The following is a 23,513-nucleotide window of genomic DNA, read 5'->3' as shown; positions in this document are numbered from 1 at the left end:
GAAGAAAATATCACTTCTCAATGTCAGAGAACTTTGGATTGTAGTTGCAGTTAAGAACAGTTAATTTTAAATACAATGCTGACAGGGAGTGTTGTCAGTCATTGAGGTCTCACACACACAAACTTAACATGATAAGAAGTATGGGACTTAAATCTAGTAATACCAAAAGAACCTTCTGAAAATGTTTGTTGATTATGTCTGAGCTATTACCAAAGGAAGTGCAATGGAAGACCTGAGGGGTGGCATGAAACAACATACAAGAAAATAGGAAATTAGAAAAGGCAAAAACAGAATTTAGAGTATTTTGAAATTACAAAAATAGCATAGTTAACAGCAACTGTGAAATTGTGCAGAAGGTCCAGCAGATTACAGTCAAAACCAGCACTCGTGGAAATAATATATTAAGAGGAACTTTAAAGAAGTATTTATTGGGAAACTTATTGAGAAATGAGGGTTTCAGATTTATTTCTCAAATGATGTTAAGACACATTAGTTGAAAATTATTTATGAGATTTATGCTATCAGTATTATTACTGAAAATTAATTAAGTCACCCTCAGCAGTGTATTTGCTGTGATGGCTGCATGTGATAAGCTAAGTCAGTGGGCAGGACTGTCTCCCGTATGGTTTTTCACATTTCGGTGGTGGTGCAGTAGCAGTTATACCATCTGAGCATGCCTCAGTGACACAATAAAAGCTTCACCACATCATGTACCCCACCCTTACTCCATCTTACAAACTCTCCAGAAGCTCTATCATGAGACAGTGAAACTAGCACTTCAGAGAGAATCGATACAACAACCTTAGGGTTGTATCTGAACTTAATCCCTTTGGCCTATGTGACAGCAATGTGGGAGAGCCTCCCGTAAACTTTGATAAGGAAGAGGAGGAACTTGTCAAGATAAGTTCAATGTCTGAGTCAGACTAAGGCATGATAGGATAGAGGATTGGTAGTTCACTGCATGTGATGGATATTCAAATTATATCTGGCACACTAATTTAACTTCTACATAAAATCATTGGTATTTATTTTAAGTTTTCAATAACTTCATTTCAGTTTTGTTCACAAATGTAAACGGCATCTACCTGCTACAAAAAGTCCACACCTGAAATGAAATCTGTCTTTAAAACAGATTTGTTTCATTTCACTCCAGCAATTCCTTATAGTTAACGTAGATTGTAGATGAAGAAGCTTGCACAGGATAGAGTAGCATGGAGAGCTGCATCAAACCAGTCTCAGGACTGAAGACCATAACAACAACAACAACGTAGATTCATTCACTCAACTACATTTCAGAATATACCATAATTTTAATGTAACACAAACAAAATTTGCATTTCAATTAGCCCCTCTTGTAACCATAATATACCATAGACCCTTTGGTTTGAAGATAACACAGGCCACATCAATCTACAATAAGGATAACAGAAGAGCCCCACAAAACTACCTTCCAGTATCCTTGACATGTATCCAGTGGAGAATCTCAGAACATACACTATCTGATGAAAGGTATCCAGACACCAACATGTAATGTAGAATTGACCACTAAATATCACAAAAGTGGATCTGCCAGGAAAAAAGGTGGAAGTATTGTGTTGTCAGAAAAGAAGAGTTAACAGCAGGATGGGCCTGTCAGGAGAGCTCAGTGACTTTGATGTGGAATAGTCACTGAATGTCACTTGAGTACAGACCATTCTGGAACATTTCAACCATTCTAAAGCTGTCCAAGTCAACTGTTTGTGATGTAATAGTGAAGTGGAAATGTGAAGTAGCAGCTATAGTTAAACCAAGACCAGACAGGTCTGATGTACTGATAGACAGGGAGAGTGATTGTAAGAAATCACATGAAAACAGCAGAAGGGATCACTTGTGAGTTCCAAAGCATTACCAACAGTCCAGCTAGTACAATGACTCTGTGCAGGGAGTTAAGAAGAACAGGATGCAATAGTTGAACAGTTCCTCATAAACCACACATTTCTGTAGTCAATGCTCAGTAACATTTGAGATAGTGTAAAGAGTGATGCCAATGGACAGTGGATGACTGGAAATGAGTGATCTGGACTGATGAATCACGCAGTCTGATGTAAGGGTTTGGGTGTGGCAAAGCATGTTGATGTTGTTGTTGTTGTACTTGTTGTCTTCAGTCCTGAGACTGGTTTGATGCAGCTCTCCATGCTACTCCTGTGCAAGCTTCTTCATCTCCCAGTACCTACTGCAGCGTACATCCTTCTGAATCTGCTTAGTGTATTCATCTCTTGGTCTCCCTCAACGATTATTACCCTCCACGCTGCCCTCCAATGCTAAATTGGTGATCCCTCGATGTCTCAGAACATGTCCTACCAACCGATCCCTTCTTCTAGTCAAGTTGTGCCACAAGCTCCTCTTCTCCCCAATTCTATTCAATACCTCCTCATTAGTTATGTGATCTACCCATCTAATCTTCAGCATTCTTCTGTAGCACCACATTTCTAAAGTTTCTATTCTCTTCTTGTCTAAACTATTTATCGTCCACGTTGCACTTCCATACATGGCTACACTCCATACAAATACTTCCAGAAACGACTTCCTGACATTTAAATCTATACTCGATGTTAAGAAATTTTTCTTCTTCAGAAACACTTTCCTTGCCTTTGCCAGTATACATTTTATAGACTCTCTTCTTTGACCATCATCAGTTATTTTGCTCCACAAATAGCAGAACTCCTTTACTACTTTAAGTGTCTCATATCCTAATCTAATTCCCTCAGCATCACCCGACTTCATTCGACTACATTCCATTATCCTCATTTTGCTTTTGTTGATGTTCATCTTATATCTTCCTTTCAAGACACTGTCCATTCCGTTCAACTGTTCTTCCAAGTCCTTTGCTTTATCTGACAGAATTACAATGTCATCAGTGAACTTCAAAGTTTTTATTTCTTCTCCATGGATTTTAATACCTACTCTGAACTTTTCTTTTGTTTCCTTTATTGCTTGCTCAATATGCAGATTGAATAACATTGGAGATAGGCTACAACCCTGTCTCCCTCCCTTCCCAACCACTGCTTCCCTTTCATACCCCTCGAAGTTTATAACTGCCATCTGGCTTCTGTACAAATTGTAAATAGCCTTTCACTCCCTGTATTTTATCCCTGCCACCTTTAGAATTTGAAAGAGAGTATTCCAATCAACACTGTCAAAAGCTTTCTCTAAGTCTACAAATGCTTGAAATGTAGGTTTGCCTTTCCTTAATCTTTCTTCTAAGATAATTCGTAGGGTCAGTATTGCCACATGTGTTCCAAAGCAAAGCATAGAGACCTTTATACCTGCCATCATGTGTAGTGTCAACAGTAAAGTATAGAGGAGGTGGTGTTACAGTATAAGGGAGATTTTCATGATTAGGGTATGGTACCCTTATTGTGCTTAAGAAAATCCTAAGTGTGGAAGGATATGAAGATATTTTGCCTTTTTATGTATTGTGAACAGTAGAGAAATGTGTACAGTGGAGGAACAGTGCAGAGACAATGACTGTTTGTATAAGCATGTCAATGCACTCTGTCATAAAGCAGCAGCTACAAAGCATTTGTATCTGCCCAAGTAGCTGTCCATGTTAAAGAGCCTGCTTCCAGGATAGTGGGACACATTGGACTCTGTTCAAATCTGCCTCGTGGATTAACAATAAGGGTCAGTGTGGAGCCCAGTGTGGATGTGATTTCTCTGCATTTTCCCACATCCCACTGAGTATTGGTTGCTAGGAGACTGATGACATTAGATGTTTGATCTTCTTAAACCCACAATCAGCAGCACCAGCAACAATAGCAGTGAGGCATTGTTTTGTTCCTGAAATAGACTGACCCACCCAGAGTCCTGACATAAACCCAATGGAACACCTTTTGGATGAGTTACAATGTTGATGCCACTCCAGACTCCAGTGTCTGATGTCACCTGCCGTTGCTTCACAGAGATTCAGAAACCTCAATGGAAGTGTCTCCACCAGAAATCAGTCATGATAAGGGTGAATGGTGGATACACTCCATATTAATGTCCACTAATAGGTGTTTGATATTTTTTATAAGATAGTCTATACTGAGCTAAAACTTAATGAAGTATATCAAACAGAACAGTCTCCATAGCAACCAGCATGGATCTCAAAACAAGTAATTCAAAAGTCACTTTTTGCATGTGAAGAAGTTATGTATAGTGAAGTTCTAACTTGGACAAAAATCCAGTAAAGTTTTAAATCACTTTGTAGCACAGCTTTTAAAGCAGTCATGTTGTTTTTGTTCCATTCAAGTGGATAAATTGGAAGCTCATACTGTAAAAATTTTATTGAAAGACGCCTCATATGAAGCAGCTGTTAGTGGCACTAAAGTTAGTGCCCAGTCATCTGCGGCTGACATAGGAACTGAAATTAAGGGTAGTGAACCAGAAGCAGAAATGCCGAACTCAATTTTCAAATGTTTTACAAAGATGGATCTGCAAGTACTGCCCTAGTTTAATTACTGCATCACTCCTAATATGAGTGGTGTAGATATTAGCATCAGTGGCACTGAGAAACAATTGAAACTACTAAAATTAAACATGGCACCAACACATGATGGAATCCCTACATATTCTACATAGAATTTGAGGACGAGTTAACCCATCTTTTGACAATAATATACCATAGATCCTTCTTCAAACAAAAAAACTGTGCCAACCATATCACAGATCTTTCTTCAAATAAAAAACTGTTCCCAGAAGTTTGAAGAAAGAACATGTCAAAACCGTGTAAAAAAGATGTAGCAGAAGTGATTCACAAAACTACCGTCCAATATCATTAACATCCACCTGTTCTAGAATCTCAGAACATGTTCTCCCTTAAACCTCAAGTGGTGTGTCATTTTTCATAACAAGAGTGGGCATATACACATGTATAGAATAGCTTTCTTTATGTTACAAAGGTAAGTCATCTATGATAAAAACAACAGTTTAATCTTACTTTATTTAAACAATGAGAAAATAAACTTACATAATATGAGCTACACCACTGTTTTATTAAACAATAATGAAATAAATTTTCACTATAACACACTGCTGCCAAGGACATGTGTTGACAGACACAGATCCCATTCGAAGCATTAAGCAGTGCAGTTGCACCAGATCCCAGCCAGAACCTTATTCAATCACTAATTATCTCATAGACAAATGCCTCAATCTGGATTTATGTTGCTAGTTTGAGGTCATTTTTTTTATATTGATCGTAAATTTTTTCTTGCCTTGCTCACTTTAGATTTTATATTGCTGGTGCTCAAATGGACGTATAACAACACAATTTATCGTTGTGTTACCTGAAGCAATAATGAAGGAATAGGTATAGGTTTCCAGTTGTGGATCAACAATGTAATCACGCAAAATTATTCACATAGTTTAGATGTAGATGTATATCTCATGTAAAATCAGCTGCTTTGAACAAGACATCTATTTTTTGGTCCAAAAGTTGTTCAGATGTTGCCAGTAGACATCAAGCAGGAGCTTGGAAATCCACAGATAATCAAAAATGCTGTAAAAGTACATTATTATCTATTATGTGACAAGGCCACAGACAAAGTAACATCCATGAAATTGCTGGGCATACATTTTGATGAAAACTTAAATTTTAATGACCATGTAATACGACTCGAACAGAAACTCAGTTCTGTCTATTTTGTCCTTAGAGTTATCACAAACATTTGTGCCTCAGAAGGTGCAAGGGCTGGATACTTTGGTTATTTTAAGTCTCTTGCAACATATGGAAAATACTTTGGGCTTCCACCACTTGCCATTCAAAACAATTTTTTTGTTACGGAAGAGGGCTATTGGAATAACAACACACTGTCCTCCACAGACACATTGCAACCCCATGCACAGAAAGCCTAATATATTGAGCCCTACCTTGAAGTATGTCAGGAAAATGCTCACTTTCAAAGTCACAGCACCCATAATAGCACACTGCTCCATACACAACAAACAAAAAGAACTAACACATAAAGGCATGTGAGCCATATCACTGTTGGGAGTTTAGTGCTCTATGATGGAGAGGCCACCACCTTAGCCCATTTTACCTGCACCCTTAACCACCTCTCCTTCGAGAGCCAGGCCTACAGATAAACCAGAGGCAGTCCTATGGGAACCAGGATGGACCCATCATATGTCAATCTTTTTGTCGGCCACATGGAAGAAGCATTCCTCAAGAGCCAGAAAACTGCCCCCATGACTGGGCACATATGTTGCAACATCATTTATTTGTTAAGTGAGGTAGTTAAGGGTAAAGATAAAATGGGATAAGGGGGAGGCCTCTCAGTCATAGAGCACTAAACTTCCAACAGTGATAGAGCTCACATGCCTTTGTGTGTTCATTCTTTTTGTTTATTGTATATGAACCACGGTGAAGGAGAGCTTTCTGCAAGTGCTTAACTCCAAGCCAAATTCATATGTTCCTTTTCCAGATCCAATGATGCCTTACTTGACATTGACCTCCACCTCTCTGAAGCCCAAATACAGACCACAGTTCATATAAAAGTAACAAGTAATCTACAATACCTACACTTTGACTGATGCCATTCCTTCAACATCAATGACTCTGTCCAGCATCCTTGACACTCCCAGAAAATGTATTTGCTTCACCATCAAATCTTTCAACATCTACACCAGTAACCACTCTCAGGCTTTCCTCCTCTACAACTACCTTACAGATCTTATCCACAAACAAATTTCCCAGACAATACCCTCCTCTTAGCCTCTGACTGATATAGTTCCCCTTAAAAAAAAAAAAAAAAAAGTTTGAAAGCATGCACCCCCCCTCCCCCCCCCCCCCCCCCCCCCCCCCCAAATCCCTTACACTCCGTGCCACCAAGATTTCAAATGCCTCATTTTTTTACTCCACCAAAGCTATAAGTTTCCAATGTCAAGCCATGAAACGAAATCTTCTCTCTCTGATATCCTCCCCAAACAAGTTAATGTTGTTTTTTGTCACTCTCCTCATCTCTGTAACATCCTTGTCAGAACATATGACAATTCTACATCAGTATCCAAAAAGAAGGGCAATCACTCACCTATAGTGCACCAATCCATGGAGCACAGAAACTCATAACCATACTAAATTGGCTGAGTGCATCAATGGACATAGGACTGTCCACTTTGGGTACATGCAATATCCAGTTGCTGAGCATGCTTGAAATGATTCAAAGAAACTGAGTCCTATGGCCTGTAATTTTTGTTTAGTTGACTATTACTTTTCATGAATGTCTCTGACATGTCTGATCATTGATTATTATAGTCACCATCAAAAAATACAGTAATTGCAGAATACATAAGATTTTAGAAACAATGCCTACTGCGGCAGTACTGGGTGAAAAGAGTATAGCTAGGTTTGGAATCAAATTACCCACCTCAAATATTCTAATTCAAAACTCTGTACTGATTGAAGCTACTATCTTGTTATGCATGTCATTATTGTGATGCTGAATTTCCATTTCTTGACATCCCTTTTCTACAAAAAATATGCAAGGTATGAAATTTTATCAGAGACATTTTTGTATCAAGGAATCACACATTTCTGTACACATTCAATATCCTCTGTTAATACTGTTTGGTACAGGTGCCACACACTTCTAGGCCACAATGTTCTAGGATGGGTTGCACAAGTGATTTTCAAGAAATCTACTTTTTAGACTGATTGCACTTCCCCAGGATTCTACCAATAAACTGAAGCATAGTACCTACTTTATCCATAACTGAGCCTATGTGATCAATCCATTTAGTATCTCTACAAAGTGTTACAACCAGGTATTCATATGATTTGGCCAATTCCAACAGTGACTCAGTGATATTATAGTCATAGGATGCCACTTTTTCCATCTTATGAAGTGCACATTTTTATATTTATGAACATTGAAAGCAAGTTGGCAATCTTTGCACTACTTTGAAATCTTATCAAGATCTGATTGAATATTTATGCAGCTTCTTTCAGATAGTACTTCATTATAGATTACTGCATCATCTGCAAAAAGTTACTATTACTGCAGAAAGTTACTATGATTTGCAACATCATTAATATACAACATAAACAGCAAGGGTCCCAACACATTTCCCTGGGGCACACCTGAAGTTGATGATGACTCTCCATCCAAGATAACATGCCATATCCTCCCTACCAAAAAGTCTTCAATCCAGCCACAGATTTCACTTGATACCCCATAAGCTCATACCTTTGACAACAACTATAGATATGACACTGAGTCAAACAATTTTCAGAAATCAAGAAATACTGTGTCTACCTGACTGTCTTGATCCAAAGCTGTTAGTATGTCATGTGTGAGTTGGGTTTCATATGATCAATGTTTTCAGAATCCACACTGGTTGACATTGAAGAGGTCGTTCTGTTCAAGATATCTCATTATGGTTGAGCTCAGAATCTGTTCTAACATCCTGCAACAAATTGATGTCAAGGATACTGGATGGTAATTTTGTGGATCACATCTACTACGCATCTTGTAGATGAGTGTCACCTGCACTTTTTTCCAAGAACTGGGCATGGTTTTTTGTTCCAGAGATCTATGATAGCTTACAGTTAGAACAGAGTCTAATTCAGCTGCAAATTCAGTATAGAATCTGATAGAGACTCCATGGGGCCCTGGAGTTTTGTTCAGTTTTCACGATTTCAGCTGTTTCTCAATACCACTGACACTAATACATGTTTCACTATTTTGTTTTCAGAGGTACTAGGATTAAATTCGAGAAATTCTCTTGGGCTTTGCTTTGTAAAGGAACATTTGAAAATGAAGTTAAACATTTCAGCTTTTGCTTTGCTCCCAACAATGTCATTCCTGTCCCATTCGCACACTAACTTCGGTGCCCTTAACAGCCTTTATGTAAGAACAGGATGTCTTTTGGTTTTGTGAAATATCATTTGACAATATTCTGCAATGGTAGTCATTGAGGGCATCACACATTGCTTTCTTGGCAGCCAAATATGTCAAAAGGGCAATGTGTGATGCCTTCAATGACTATCATAGCAGAATGTTGTCAAATGATATTTCACAAAACCCAAAGAAATTCTGGTCATATGTAAAGACTGCTGATGGCACCAGAGTAAGTGTCTAGTCCAGTATTCACATAAATGATCTAGTGGATCAAGGAACCACTAATACAATTTTACACTAATAACAGAAACTCACCTGTTGGTCTTTGCCCTAGTGATCTCATGACAACCCCCAGTTCTGCCATAGTTATGGTGCCATCTTCATCCTTGTCAAACAGCATGAATGCCTCTTTAAACTCTGAAACATTGATAGGGAATTTCATTTATAACATAAGACTTTACAGTCTGGGTATTAAGGACAATATATTATAATTGAAAAAAATATGTTTTTTGTCACTGAAGCAACAATGAAACTTAACACAGATAAGTAAGAATGTGATCAGTTGTATGTGATGTGAGTTACAGACAGAAGCAAAGAGCCAAACTTCCTTTATTTTTACATACAGAATGTATCAAAATAACACTGTGAACCCTTAGTATTGTATAGTATGTCAAACTGGTTACCTTTCAAAAGGGAACCCTTGTCCAAATATTCTTGTCGACTGCTCCATGGGATATCAAAGTTAGAAAATGATTTGGACAAAGTGATGGGCATGTAGTTAACAACGTGTTAAATGCACCAAAAATGAAGCACAATATACAGTAATTTATTACATGAAAATTACCAATTTTGTACAAAATCACTGCAAACATACACACACAAGACCAAATATATGTGGCTGTGCACACAGGATTACAGTTTCTGCATAGATTCATATGATAAGATCTTCTTCTTATGTCAATCAAGTAGCATATGCCAAAGTTTTCATGAGACTGCACAGAAAACAACCAGGAAGTGTAAGGTCCTGAGACTACCATGGGCATAAAGCACACTGACCTCCACCAGTCAAATGGTGTTAAGTTCTGGAGTGCCAAATGTTCAGATCCAAGCAAGCTGGAATCGTCATCTTACTGGCACAGTACCTAAAAAAAACCTCAGTTGTAATGTTTTATATCACACCAGAGTATGGAAAACAGTTGTGAACACAAGGCCCCTGTACTCTAAAAGTTGTATTACAAAAATTTCTGAAACAGACTAGCACTGATAAGATGCATTTCACAGTTTAAAGAAGGAAGGAAGGGAAGTCTTTAATGTTCCTTTGATGGTGAAGTCATTGGAGATGAGCACAACATTAAATTCTGGAATGATGATGTAAGAAATTGACCATATCTTTTCCTGTGGACAACCCAAAAGTTGCTGTCAGTGATTTAAGGAAACCATAGAAAACCTAAATGAGTGGTGGGGATGTTAACCACTGTCCTGCGCAATGTTAGTCCAGTGTCTGAATCACAGTGTCACTTTGTTCAGTCACAGTTCATGGTCATTGACAATTATAGGAAGGCAACTCACTAGCAAACAAAATAAAAGTGACAGATTTCTTCCTCTTTAGAAATGTGCAATGCTGAACTGTAGTGACAATGTGACAATAGACATCATCATTGCACAACATGTAATCAAAATTGCTCTTAATACTAAGACAATTTATATCAACTTATGTTATGAAGGAGGACTAGGAAGAGCTAAAAGATTTATGTGCAGCAGACTGGAATTGCATTTTTTGTGCTAAGGGATGATCAAAGATATTAAATTGAACCAAAGATGTGTCTAATCCAGCCAGTTATTAGAGCTATCTGTAGAAACATACCTGTGAAACCCAACACATTAAAAATTGTTCCCTTAAATAACTGTCTTCACATGTTATTCTGGATAATTTTATAAATAACCAATCACTGTCTACCTCTCAATGGATGACCAGGTTAAATACGCCAACCAATGACACTAATAGCAGGGTCATGTATAAAGGACAGTAGCATATATTAAATAGCTGAGCTAAGTGCTGACCAATAGAGGTGACTGGCTGAGAGTTGCTCATTCCAAAAGTAAGGCTCTTAGGTTTGAAATTAGTACAGTTTCCGTCAATAGATAGGAATGTGCACTGTGCAAATGGCACGGCACCCAGTAAGACAGATGGAAAACCTCTTAATTTATTGAAATGGTACTATATTTGCAGCCTGGTTGGCAATTAATTTGCTTGTCAGCCAATTTCCATATTTTGTGCACTGCTCTGTTGTACTCCTGTCAACAATGCTACCATCCTGTAACAAAACACAAACTACTTAATTAGTAGAAAACCATTAACTATGAAATTAATAAGGCATTGGCACAGGAGACCAGTTAGATGCTGCCTATGCCTCCCTTACAGGACTGCATATTTAACTATGACACCAAATATTATCCAAAGCAATGTTAACATCACCATTCTCAAACTTTGATGCCCATAGTACCCAAATTAATGGAATATATTCTGAAAAGAGATCAATTTGCAGTCCTACATGACACTGTCTGTATTACTTGACACATCCTACATGAAATATTATTCACAAATATATAATTCGTACTTTGTGTGTGCCAATAACAGGAACTAAATTAAAGATGATATTACAAAAATACTTCCCCCTAATTGAATCATGCAAGTGAATCTACATATGTATTTCCTTTTGACTCATGCAAGTTAAACTACACATGTATTTCCTTTTTCCTTTGCTACAGTGAACTAATCATATTACACAGACAAAAACACATCAAATGATATTTTTCTGTTTCCACTAATAACTAATACACCGTTCTTGCTAACTTCTTAAAGCTGGTTTACTTATTGCCCGTCTCTACTTTTAGTAACAAAGTTTCTATGTGTGTGTCAGATTACTATCATTTGCCAAGTTGTACTAAGAACATTAGTGATCATGTATAACAGGAATAACTGAACAGAAATATCATTGTCAGACATAAATAAATATTGAAAAGGTAAGAACATGATACATTTCTGAGGCAAGTAATTATAAGATGTAATTCATCAGCCATAAAACTTTGCAAAAAAATACTGATAAAGCTAATGGAAGATGCAACAATGGTACTTTACTGAAATGAAAATTACAACCACGATTGCATTTTTAGTAATAAGGCACTGCAAGTGCAACTATTTCATGATCATTCAAAACAGTTGTGATGTTGAACCTGTGTGGAACAGGCTACTTCAATCGCCTTTCACTAATCTTTTGCAAAATGACAACTGCAGGTTCACTCATTGTAATATGATGAAGTATTAAAAATAAAAGAATAAGTGGACTAATGAACATGAATGGTATAAATGTATTTACTAACATGAATCACGTACTGAGAGGACAGCCTGGCAAACAGTTACTGGCTTAAAAAGAGGACCATTCTTTGTTGATTTGTTGATATCATAAACATCTAAGGATCTATATCTCCTCTTAATGTACTTCCATATAATATGAAACCCTAAGCATAGAATTTAAAAAAAAGAAATACAAAAAGAAAGCAGAAGAAGAGAATACAGCACTACCATATGACATTTTTATACTCCCTCCTGTTTTGATTTTATTTTCTATGAAGTGCTTCATACTTCTATTATATTAGCAAGTGATGGTACATTGCATGATAAATCAAAGTAAAAAGTGTCAAGTCAAAGGCATAATCTGAGTCCTGTTTTTATGTTAATTGCTGTTTTGTGGCTGGTGGTTATCATAGAATTCTATTTAGCAATGCAGATTAAATTAAGTGAAGACACTGTTATCAATTTTGCGTGTTAACCAGAACTCCAGCAATGAACTTTCAGAGGTGATAGTATGGATCAAACCTAGTTCTTGAGTCACATTATACATTCATTGCATCTTATTTCACTGATGGCCCATATATTGATCTACTAAAAAGAAAAAAAATTGGCCTGGTTTCTATAAGCACAATATTTTGTTGGTTACAAAGTGATTAATTATCAAAGTAAGGATGAATTAATTCATGTTGATTTTTCAGCCATCAGAAGTTGGAGAGTGAAATATATTGTTTTAGATGTTTGTTTCTGTAGCACAGGCATGGTTAACGTCTAGTGGAAATGAGTTTTCTTTCAAAATGGTACTTTTTCAGTCCCCACCACAAATCTTCAATATGTGTAGTCATTATTTACAGATACCTAGGCTGCTCTCCATCCCACTCATATTTCCTTTCCCACCCAGCACTTCTAAAAGATAACTTCCAGTTATTTCGTGCTTAAGTTTGGAGTTTGCAGCATAAAACTGATAGTGAAATGGCAATGAATGAAATGTCACAAAAATATTTGGATCACTGAACATTAGCTTTGACTTTTGAAATAATGTATGTATATAACAGCCACATCCGGAATAAGAAAATGTGCAAAATGTTTAGTACATCATTTCTGCAGAAGTATGATGCAATGACCAATCACTTTAACATTTATACACCATGTGTTACTGGGAATGTGTTTCTTGTTTTGGTCCATACTGTCTCCTCCCAATGATGGAAAGCAAACAGCTTGTAGCAGAAAGATATGTTTCATAGTATCAGAGATTAACAAGTTCTCACGGCACTTTTGGTCTGCATTTAGAGCCCAAGTTTGACTTTTTTTTCTTTTTTTGGTCCATGCCCACTGACAACCTTGGGAGAGCCATTCCTGACAAAACTTTACCATCTGGTGAGCAAGATGTATGAGACAGGTGAAATTCCCCTCAGACTTGAAGAAGAATATATTAATTGCAATCCCAAAGAGAGCAGGTGTTGACAGATGTGAAAATTACCAAACTATCAGTTTAGTAAGTCACAGCTGCAAGATACTAAGGTGAATTCTTTACAGACAAATGGAAAAACTGGTAGAAGAGAACCTCGGGGAAGATCAGTTTGGATTCCTTAGAAATATTGGAACACATGAGGCACACTGACCCTACGACTTATCTTAGAAGATAGATTAAGAAAAGGCAAACCTACGTTTCTAGTATTTGTAGACTTGGAGAAAACTTTTGACAATGTTGACTGGAATACTCTCTTTCAAATTCTGAAGGTGGCAGGGGTAAAATACAGGGGGCGAAAGGCTATTTACAGTTTGTACAGAAACCAGATGGCAGCTATAAGAGTCGAGGGACATGAAAGGAAAGCAGCGGTTGGGAAGGGAGGGAGACAGGGTTGTAGCCTCTTCCCTATGTTATTCAATCTGTATATTCAGCAAGTAGCAAAGGATACAAAAGAAAAATTTGAAGTAGTTATAAAAATCCATGGAGAAGAAATAAAAAATTTCAGGTTCATCGATGTCATTGTAATTCTGTCAGAGACAGCAAAGGACTTGGAAGAGCAGTTGAACGGAATGGACAGTGTCTTGAAAGGAGGATAAGATGAACATCAACAAAAGCAAAATGAGGATAATGGAATGTAGTTGAATTAAGTTGGGTGATGCTGAGGGAATTAGATTAGGAAATGAGAAACTTAAAGTAGTAAAGGAATTTTGCTATTTGAGGAGCAAAATAACTGATGATGGTCAAAGTAGAGAGGATATAAAATGTAAACTGGCAATGGCAAGGAAAGCGTTTCTGAAGAAGAGAAATTTGTTAACACTGAGCATAGATTTAAGTGTCAGGAAGTCGTTTCTGAAAGTATTTGTATGGAGTGTAGCCATGTATGGAAGTGAAACATGGATGATAAATAGTTTGGACAGGAAGAGAATGGAAGCTTTCGAAATGTGGTGCTACAGAAGAATGCTGAAGATTGGATGGGTAGATCACATAACTAATGAGGTGGTATCGAATAGAATGTGGGAGAAGAAGAGTTTGTGGCACAACTTGACTAGAAGAAGGGATTGGTTGGTAGGACATGTTCTGAGGCACCAAGGGATCACTAATTTAGTATTCTAGGGCATCATGGAGGGTAAATATCATAGAGGGAGACCGAGAGATGAATACACCAGGCAGATTCAGAAGGATGTAGGTTGCAGTAGGTACTGCGAGATGAAGCTTGCACAGCTTAGAATAGCATGGAGAGCTGCATCGTACCAGTCTCAGGATTGAAGACCACATCAACAACCACTCCTGAAACTTTGTCAGTGAGTTTCTGGTTCACCCTGTAAAGCATATTTTAGACAGTGTCACATATTCCTACAGGAAGTAGGTATTGGTCATAACAACAAGAACAATTCCTATAATTGTATGTCTGGAAACCAATACGTGTTCAGGTATCTGCTATTTTACTTGTGACAATTAATGTGTAGTATTCAGGGAAGTCTTACTGCTGCAGTTCATTCTGTATGTCTGAATGGTTGTAATTTGCAGGACACTGATGGCGGTGCTGATCCCAGTCATAACGGAGCAACAATCTACTACATCAATCACTTCAACTACATTAGCAGATTAGTGATCCTGTGCAGTGTGAACAAACTGTACTGTACTGTAAACAGTGCAATGGAGTCTTACTATTACCATTATTATCAATACAGTAGTTCTGGCAGAGTGTATGTAATTTAGGAGTAATGGAGATCATGCACTGAATAGCGTAAGTGTTCTGTTGCTGATAGACATGCAAAAAAGAACGGAAACTTTGCTAGTTTTTCGAAGAAATACTTTGACAAGCTAGAAAAAAATATATATACACACACACACACACCTGTGCACCTACGTAGTGCAGGTTGGACACACAATGACAGTAGCACAGGTGTGTGTGTGTGTGTGTGTGTGTGTGTGTGTGTGTGTGTGTGTGTGTGTGTGTGTGTGTGTGTGTGCCTGTGTGAGAGAGAGAGAGAGAGAGAGAGAGTGAAAGAGTGGGTGGGGAGGAGGGAGGGTATTCTACCTTGTCAAACGGTTTCTTCCAAAAGCTTTCAAAGTTTTCATCCTTTTTTGTGTGCCTGTTGATGATGCTTTTGCGAATCACTGTTATGGTGTTTATGCATATTGTGGTGTTCAGTTTAGCTACATGGATGAACTGAAGACAGTGACACTAATTTTGCAATGTGTTTTGGAGATCTTATTGCGGGTATTTTCAAGGTCCTACTTCATGAGAGATATTTTTGTTTTGTTTTTGGGTGCCTCTCATACTTGGCTGGTGAGTTTGAGCTGATTTCCCCAGTTCAAAGCTCTCCAACTTCCTGCAGGTGTCTTGTTATTTACATTATGTTTTTAAAGTATTTTGAGTATTTGTGTCATTGGAACATTAAGGTTGTTGTGGGTCGATTAAAGTTACACGTGTGATGTAATAGTTGTCATTTCTAATTTAGATGAGCTACCCATGCCTGTCATTTTGACAATTTCATGTGTGTAAACTTATGCCTGGTCCCAAATGGTTCAATGTAAATATAATCTTTTGAAAGATTGCAAGGAAATTCATAATAGTTACATTTCTTCTGCAACATGAAAGGTTAAATGACGGCCACCAGGACATTAAAGCTTCTCACATACCAAATAAGTAACTCAGCTTTGTTTATAAAGTCTATTTTTTATGTGACTGATTGAGAAAAAATATATGTTTCTTTAGAATAAATATCAAAGTGTCACTTGCAACAGTAACTGGTAGCAAATTATAATAAAGGAAAAGAACAATATGAAAGAAAAAGGGAAATATATTTTAGGAAAAGAACACAAAAACTTCGATGAATGTGGTAGGCCATTGTGACCATTTTATTTGTTTTAGCATTATAAATGTTGAACTTGATAAGCAAGTAATTTAAGTGTGAGAAATGATTGTCAGGTTAGGAGAAGTAGCTCCCATTATAGATCAAAGGGAATATACTATGAAGAAAAGGTTGGGGGTCTGATTGCTCACCTGCTACTTGGTCTTCTGTTAATCCATATTCAGACTGAAAGGAAAGGACAAAGAATGAAAAGACTGCTCGCTACATAAGAAAATAAAGTAATGAATGTATAAGTCAGAAAGCTTTTCTATGCAATCAATGTTATGATAACAAAATTTAGTCACAAAATTCTAAATTGTGGTGCTATACACTAAATACACTTCCTGTCAATACAATACATGAAACTATTTAATCTCAAAATAATTTACTAATCAAAGACTATTTCTTGTCAAACCATTATTGACTATTCCTAATGACCAATTAATTCTAAAATCGTGGCATGCAGTCTATGGACAAATTGTTACAATTACTTACTTAACACACTTAAATAATACTGTCAAGAATTCAGTATTAAAACTAATATTCAGTGCACCATGCAGAGAAATATCTGTTAAGCTATGGGATGGCACATCTTGAATATTGAACTTAATAAGAGATGGGTATCATTTAAAAATGGAAAAAACACGATGTTGTTACAACTTTTTCCGCACAAGAGAGGGAGCAAAATGGTCACTGATGAGATGTTTCTTCTGAACTCTAAATTTCTTCACTGTAGTGCAAATTGAATGAGACAAGCTATGGCAGTACTTTAACTGAAGTTGATGAACAGAAATAGTGATTAAGCATTTTATGATGTAACAAAATTATGAGTAAAAAAAGAAAAGCAAGGAGCCTTTCCTGCAGTGAATTTTGCAAATGGCACATATGTGCTGAGTATGGCCTCAGCAGCCAGACAGTCCTCAATTGTGAGTGATTTGTGCTTGTGTGCATGTGTGTGTATTTGCTACTTTAGAAGAATGCCTTTTGACCAAAAGCTCAAATGCAGCAATCTTTTTGCTGTGCCTGTCTGAAACTCAGTATCTCCTGCATATAGTGAGTAGCAATTTATCCTCTTCATAATATTGTCATTATTCCATCCTGAGGTTTTTATAGTTTCATTTTGTTTCTTTCTAATATTTATTTATTCACAAGGCTATGTAACAGACTCCAATGCTTCAGCATTGCAGTTAGGTGCTACACTTATCTGAGAGCTGTTATTGTCTGTCAAACATACTGAATAATATTTTGTCATTTTCTTCTATGCCTATTTGGTCTATCATTTCCTAAGTTGACATAAGAATGTTACAGTGTATTCAAAAGTGTTAGCAGGCATAAAGGTAAAAACTATCAAACTCCTGTCAGCATTCTCTGAAGTATCTGAGAGATTAATGAAGCTACAAATCATCAAATACTTAAATGACTACAATATACTGAATAGTAATCAGCCTGGATTTCAAACGGGTAGAAGTATACAAGCAGCAGTTACACACCTGATCAAATTAGTATCTGATGCAAAGAAAGTCAGAATAGATGTACTGTAAGGTAATGATTCATAGACCTCAGGCAGTCCAGCTAAGGTAATTTTGTTCACAGATGACACTATTGTAATAGTGAGTGATTTGAAGGAATCTCCATTTACAATGACTGGTCAAGTCCTGAAGTCCACACATTTTTGCTTCAGGCTGTCCCTTAATGCGAAGAAAACACATTACATTGACTTTGGAAAAGAAACTATCAAAATCAAGATCTCTAGCTGGTAGAGTGTGGTAATGAGTTAGAAAAAGTATGATGCACAAAACTATTGCGGGTGTATGCAGACCAAGGCTTAAACTGGAAAGAAAATGTAACGAAAATGTCCCAGAGAGTTTCTTTGTGCCCTGAGAAATCTTTTCATGTCTGCTCCTCAGAAAATGCTGAAATCACTTCCTTTTGTTTGTTAAATACAGGTATTTTCATGCATTGGTCAATTCCAATTGCAACTAACTGATATTATTGTCATAGTACAATATGATCATTAGGGTAAGTATAACATGAAGTGTTGAGCTTAGGTGTCAGGCTGCGACATTTACAGACTTATATAAACTTTGTAATATTCTTATTTCTTTTCACTTATCCAATCATTTTAAAACTCAATTTATTATACTGACCTCTGCTCTTGTTCAACTGTTACTAAATGATACTTGAACATAAAACATAAAAAATTCTCATTTTGTAATTCCAAGATATATTTCACAAGAAGTGAAACTAGCTTTTCGTTAGGATTTATGTAAATAATACATGTAAGCATTAGGAACATTTTCCAACTAATAATCTTCATGATGCAAGTAACTTTATAACAAAAAACATTGTTGATGAACTGATTTTACAAACTTCAGTACTAAAAGCTAAAACCGATGTAAAACTTAATGGTGCAATATGATAGGAGTAAATTAAAAATAATTTCCTGATATCAATCTGTACACACCAACAAGTTTTTGGTTGTTATCCATAAATTTTCTGTGTGTAACAATGGATGACGTAACCAGTGATCATTAAAACAATACAGAAGCATTCAGAAAAATGTGGGCATTCTTTGATAATCAATATTAACGGAACAAAATGACATACCATTACAATTCTTGCCCTCGGGGGAATGTTATTTTTATGGATTCAAAGTGACCCCCATTAGAAGCCAAACAACACTGATGCTGCTGAAGTGTTCCTGTTAACAGAATTACAGCTGCCTGTGTTGCCGGTGTGACAGTCACATAGGATGCCTCAATGGTTTCCCGTAGTTCATTCAGTGTAGCTGGTTTCTGTTGATACGCTTCATTTTTCAAAGTTCCCCATATGTAGAAGACAAGAGACATAAGGTGTGGAGACCATGGTGGCTACTCAACAGCTCCTCTTTGACCTATCCATTGATCATGTAATCTTCATCCAAGTAGGCTCTGACATCTATGTGGCAGTGAGGGAGAGCGCCATCTTGTTGTAGGTAAAATATTTCATTTCCAAACACCTGTCAGATGGCAGGTAAAATTGATTTTTGCAGCATATCGAGATGCATCTCATCAGTTACGTTACTTTCACGGAAGAAGGAGCCAATCAGACTATGATGACAGACCACATCACACACTGACACCCAGTAAATTAACATGTTTGTCCACATGAACATTATGATTTTCAGGAGCCCAGTACACACAGTTGTTACAATAAAGTTATAATTGTGCTTCATCAGACCAGACGACCATGCCTGCAGACCATTCATCCTCACGAAGCATGCCTTCAGACCATTCAGAATACTCCATCCTTCAATCTGGATCATCCTCATTCATAGTTTGCAGCTGTCTTGGAATTAAACTTTACACTTTTCAGCCTTCAGAATTCGTCTCACACTTGATCGGCTTACCCTGCTTTCATTTGCACCCTCATACACAGATTTTTGAGGTGACCTAGTCGTCGTGTTGACTGTGCTATATGGCTTACTACACTGAAGCACCAAAGAAACTGGTATAGGCATGCGTATTCAAACAGAGAGATATATAAATAGGTAGAATACGGCACTGCGGTCGGCAATGCCTATATGAGACAACAAGTGTCTGGGGCACTTGTTAGATTGGTTACTGATTTTACAGTGGCAGGTTATCAAGATTTAAGTGAGTTTGAATGTGGTGTTATAATCGGAGCACGAGCGATAGGACACAGCATCTTCGAAATAGTGATGAAATGGGGACCACTTCATGAGTGTACCGTGAATACCAGGAATCCGATAAAACATTAAATCTCCGACACCGCTGTGGTCAGGGAAAGATCCTACAAGAACGGGACCGACGACGACTGAAGAGAATCGTTCAACGTAACAGAGGTGCAACCCTTCTGCAAATTGCTGCAGATTTCAATGCTGGGCCATCAACAAGTGTTAGCGTGCGAACCATACAATGAAACATCATCAATATGGGCTTTCGGAACCGAAGTCCCACTCGTATACCCTTGATGACTGTACGACACAAAGCTTTAAGCAGGGTCCTCCAACACCAACATTGGACTGATGATGACTGGAAACATGTTACCTAGTCAGACTAGTCTCGTTTCAAAATGTATCTAGGGGATGGATGTGTACGAGTATGGAGACCAACTTCATGAATCCATGCACCGTGCATGTCATCAGTGGACAGTTCAAGCTGGTGGAGACTCTGTAATGGTGTGGGGCATGTGCAGTTGGAGTGACATGGAGACCCTCGTAAGTCGAGATACATTTCTTGACAGGTGACACATACATAAACATCCTGTCTGATCACCTGCATCCATTCATGTCTATTGTGCATTCCGAAGGACTTGGGCAATTCAAAAGCGACAATGCGACACACCACACGCCCAGAATCGCTACAGAATGGCTCAAGGAACACTCTTAGTTTAAACACTTCCGGTGGCAGCCAGACTTCACAGAATAAACATTATTGAGCATATCTGGGATGCCTTGCAACGTGCCCTTCAGAAGAGAACCCCACACCATCGTACTCTTACGGATTTATGGACAGCCCTACAGGTTTCATGGTGTCATTTCCCTCCAGCACTACTTCAGGCAGTTAAAATACCGCCGTAGAGGGGATGCTGAACCTGACATGTCTTCAGTTCTCTTCTATCAAGCCTGCCATTAAACAACTGGTCAAAAATAATAAAAAAACTCTTATTTCCCATTAAATGGAAACAATATTCTCAATTACAGTGAATCAATACAGAATTATTTTGTGTAATGTATTATTGTGTGCTGTTTCGTATATTGTTGTAGAAGTCAATATGTATATATTTTTGAATGACTTTCATTAAAAAATTAGAAGTACAGGGTGAACGTAAAAACAGGTTTTGCTTATTTCAGGGCTCCGTAAAATATTTAGAATTTCAGAAGAGTTCCGGCCTCAAAAAAGTTATATATATAATTGCGTAGGCTTCCGCGGCCAGAGTCCGTCGACATAAAAGTTTTCTCGGTATGGTACCGCGTCGTAATGTATAAAACTACTACTGCTACAGAAAACCCATGGTTCGGCCACGGTTGCAGCGGCCTTCAAAAACCAACGTTTCGGCCACGGTTGCAGCGTCCTTCTTCTGGGTCTGGGTCAGTAGACCCAGAAGAAGGCCACTGCAACAGTGGCCGTAACGTTGGTAGTTTTATACATTAGACGCGGTACCATAACCAGAAAACTTTTATGTCGCAGTTTGCACATGTTGTTGGGCCGATCTAATGTTGTAATATTAGAAGCAAAGATCACTAGAGTGAAATTGTTTACTTCATCACTGGTTTCGACAGTAACTATCTGTCATCCTCAGATTCTCAGATCTTCTAGAAATATAACTACACATCAGTCTCGTCGACATACTGAGAATGTGCTCCAGTCGTAGTAATACAGCTCCACACTGGTTTGTAAGATATATGAAACTTGACAAATAAAATACCCAAAGCACCAATAAGCAAAACAGGAGCAAAAACAGGTGCATCAGTAAATATTATGCGTCGGCGACTATGGATATTTTATTTAAGAAGTTTCATACATTTGACAAACCAGCGTGGAGCTGTGTTATTATAAACGGAGCATGTTCTCAGTATCTCGACGAGACTGATATATTTCTGGGAGATTTGAGAATCTGAGAATGACAGTTAGTTACTGTAGAAACTGGTCGTGAAATTACTTCACATGAAGCAGTCTTGGTTTCTAATAAACTGATGATCCAGTGCATCAAATGTGTCTCTTTCCGTTTAATAAACATATAATGCAGTCAGTTAAATCAGTTCAATATAGGAAATGAATAACTTCCAGCTCAGACTTGCTCCTATTGCGCAACAGCAATCGGAGCCAGACCTATATCGAATCTTTGCGGCGCAATGGCCGTGACTGGAGCACTGGGCAGCCCGACCGTGGTTTTTAGGCAGTTTCGCACGCTCGTTTAGGCAAACGCTGGGCTGGTCCCTAATTTTTCCCCAGAAAATACGATACAAAAACAGTTAAAATCTGACGACACACACAATGAAATTTACACAATACGAACACGTGACGCAAGCGACTTCTCTTCCTCAGGTAAATGATGACTGTGGCGACAGGAAGGGCATCCTGCCGAAGGATTAATTTTAAAAAAAAGACCTGCGAAATCTTCTGTACAGCGGACCCCATGCTATAGTCTTCTTCACGAACGATGGCGGTCGCGTAGGTCGAGGCAGGTACGGGGACTACTTTATTGCCCGTTTCAAGCGACAGTAAGCTACGGTACGTGCGTGAAAGTGATTTGCGCTTGAAGGAAGCGTGTATCTTGCAAACTATATCCCTCGCTTGCTCGTGTAGAATTTGTCGCTTACCACCACCATCGGCGATGACAACTTGCAACAAATGGAATAAAAATTCACCAAATAACTCGCTACGATCACGTTTAATGCACGCATTGGCTACAAAAATCACAGCTGAACGCTCAGAACACTACTGAACGCCCATTGGCTGTCTGAGAACGCGTGACGTAGGTGCGCAGAACAACCCTCAACTTGACCGCCATCGTTTGTGACTCCAACTAAAGAAGGGTTCAACGCTAAGGAGAAGAATGAGTTCCAGCTCAAATAATCCTTTTCCTTCATTCCACATAAAATCGTTCCGTTCACATTAACTAACATTTTCATTTTATAAGCCAATACGAACCTGGTATCTCAGCCACGTTTCGGAGCGAAGATAGACTGGAACAGAAATCCGGCAGCTGGAACCTCAATTATAGAATCGATATTGAATTGCTTACATGAACAACCACAACAGTGTCGGGAAACTGGCTTACGAAAACCTGATTCAGGAGGCCTGTCCAAAAGTAGTAACACGCAACGAGAAGTTCTTCTATGAGACTGGCGCTGCATAAACAGAAGCCTGATGGTCGTGTAGAATTTGTGATACAACTGTCTCCTCCAAAATCCGCAGAAAAACACTTCAGGCGAAGAACAAAATTCCGTGGCCTACCACACGGTTGTA

At 38.0% G+C, this 23,513-nt stretch overlaps 1 protein-coding gene across 3 annotated transcripts in view; it reads right to left on the bottom strand.

The window, feature by feature from the left end:
• Positions 1 to 23,513, bottom strand: part of LOC124787773 (neo-calmodulin-like) — a 120,439-nt gene that overhangs the window by 33,365 nt on the left and 63,561 nt on the right. For 2 of the 3 annotated variants that reach the window (XM_047254662.1, XM_047254664.1), the window contains 2 exons: positions 16,692 to 16,725; positions 9,177 to 9,278 (listed from right to left, as the gene is read on the bottom strand). In XM_047254662.1, the coding sequence (XP_047110618.1) occupies positions 9,177 to 9,278; positions 16,692 to 16,725 (136 nt within the window). The remainder of the gene's footprint in view (positions 1 to 9,176; positions 9,279 to 16,691; positions 16,726 to 23,513) is intronic. The other variant, XM_047254665.1, reaches the window with a different exon arrangement.

Source organism: Schistocerca piceifrons, chromosome 3 (genome assembly GCF_021461385.2).
Source record: "Schistocerca piceifrons isolate TAMUIC-IGC-003096 chromosome 3, iqSchPice1.1, whole genome shotgun sequence".
Classification (NCBI taxonomy): Eukaryota; Metazoa; Arthropoda; class Insecta; order Orthoptera; family Acrididae; genus Schistocerca; species Schistocerca piceifrons.
The sequence above is the reverse complement of the archived record's forward strand: the minus strand, read 5'-3'. Positions and strand labels throughout refer to the sequence as shown.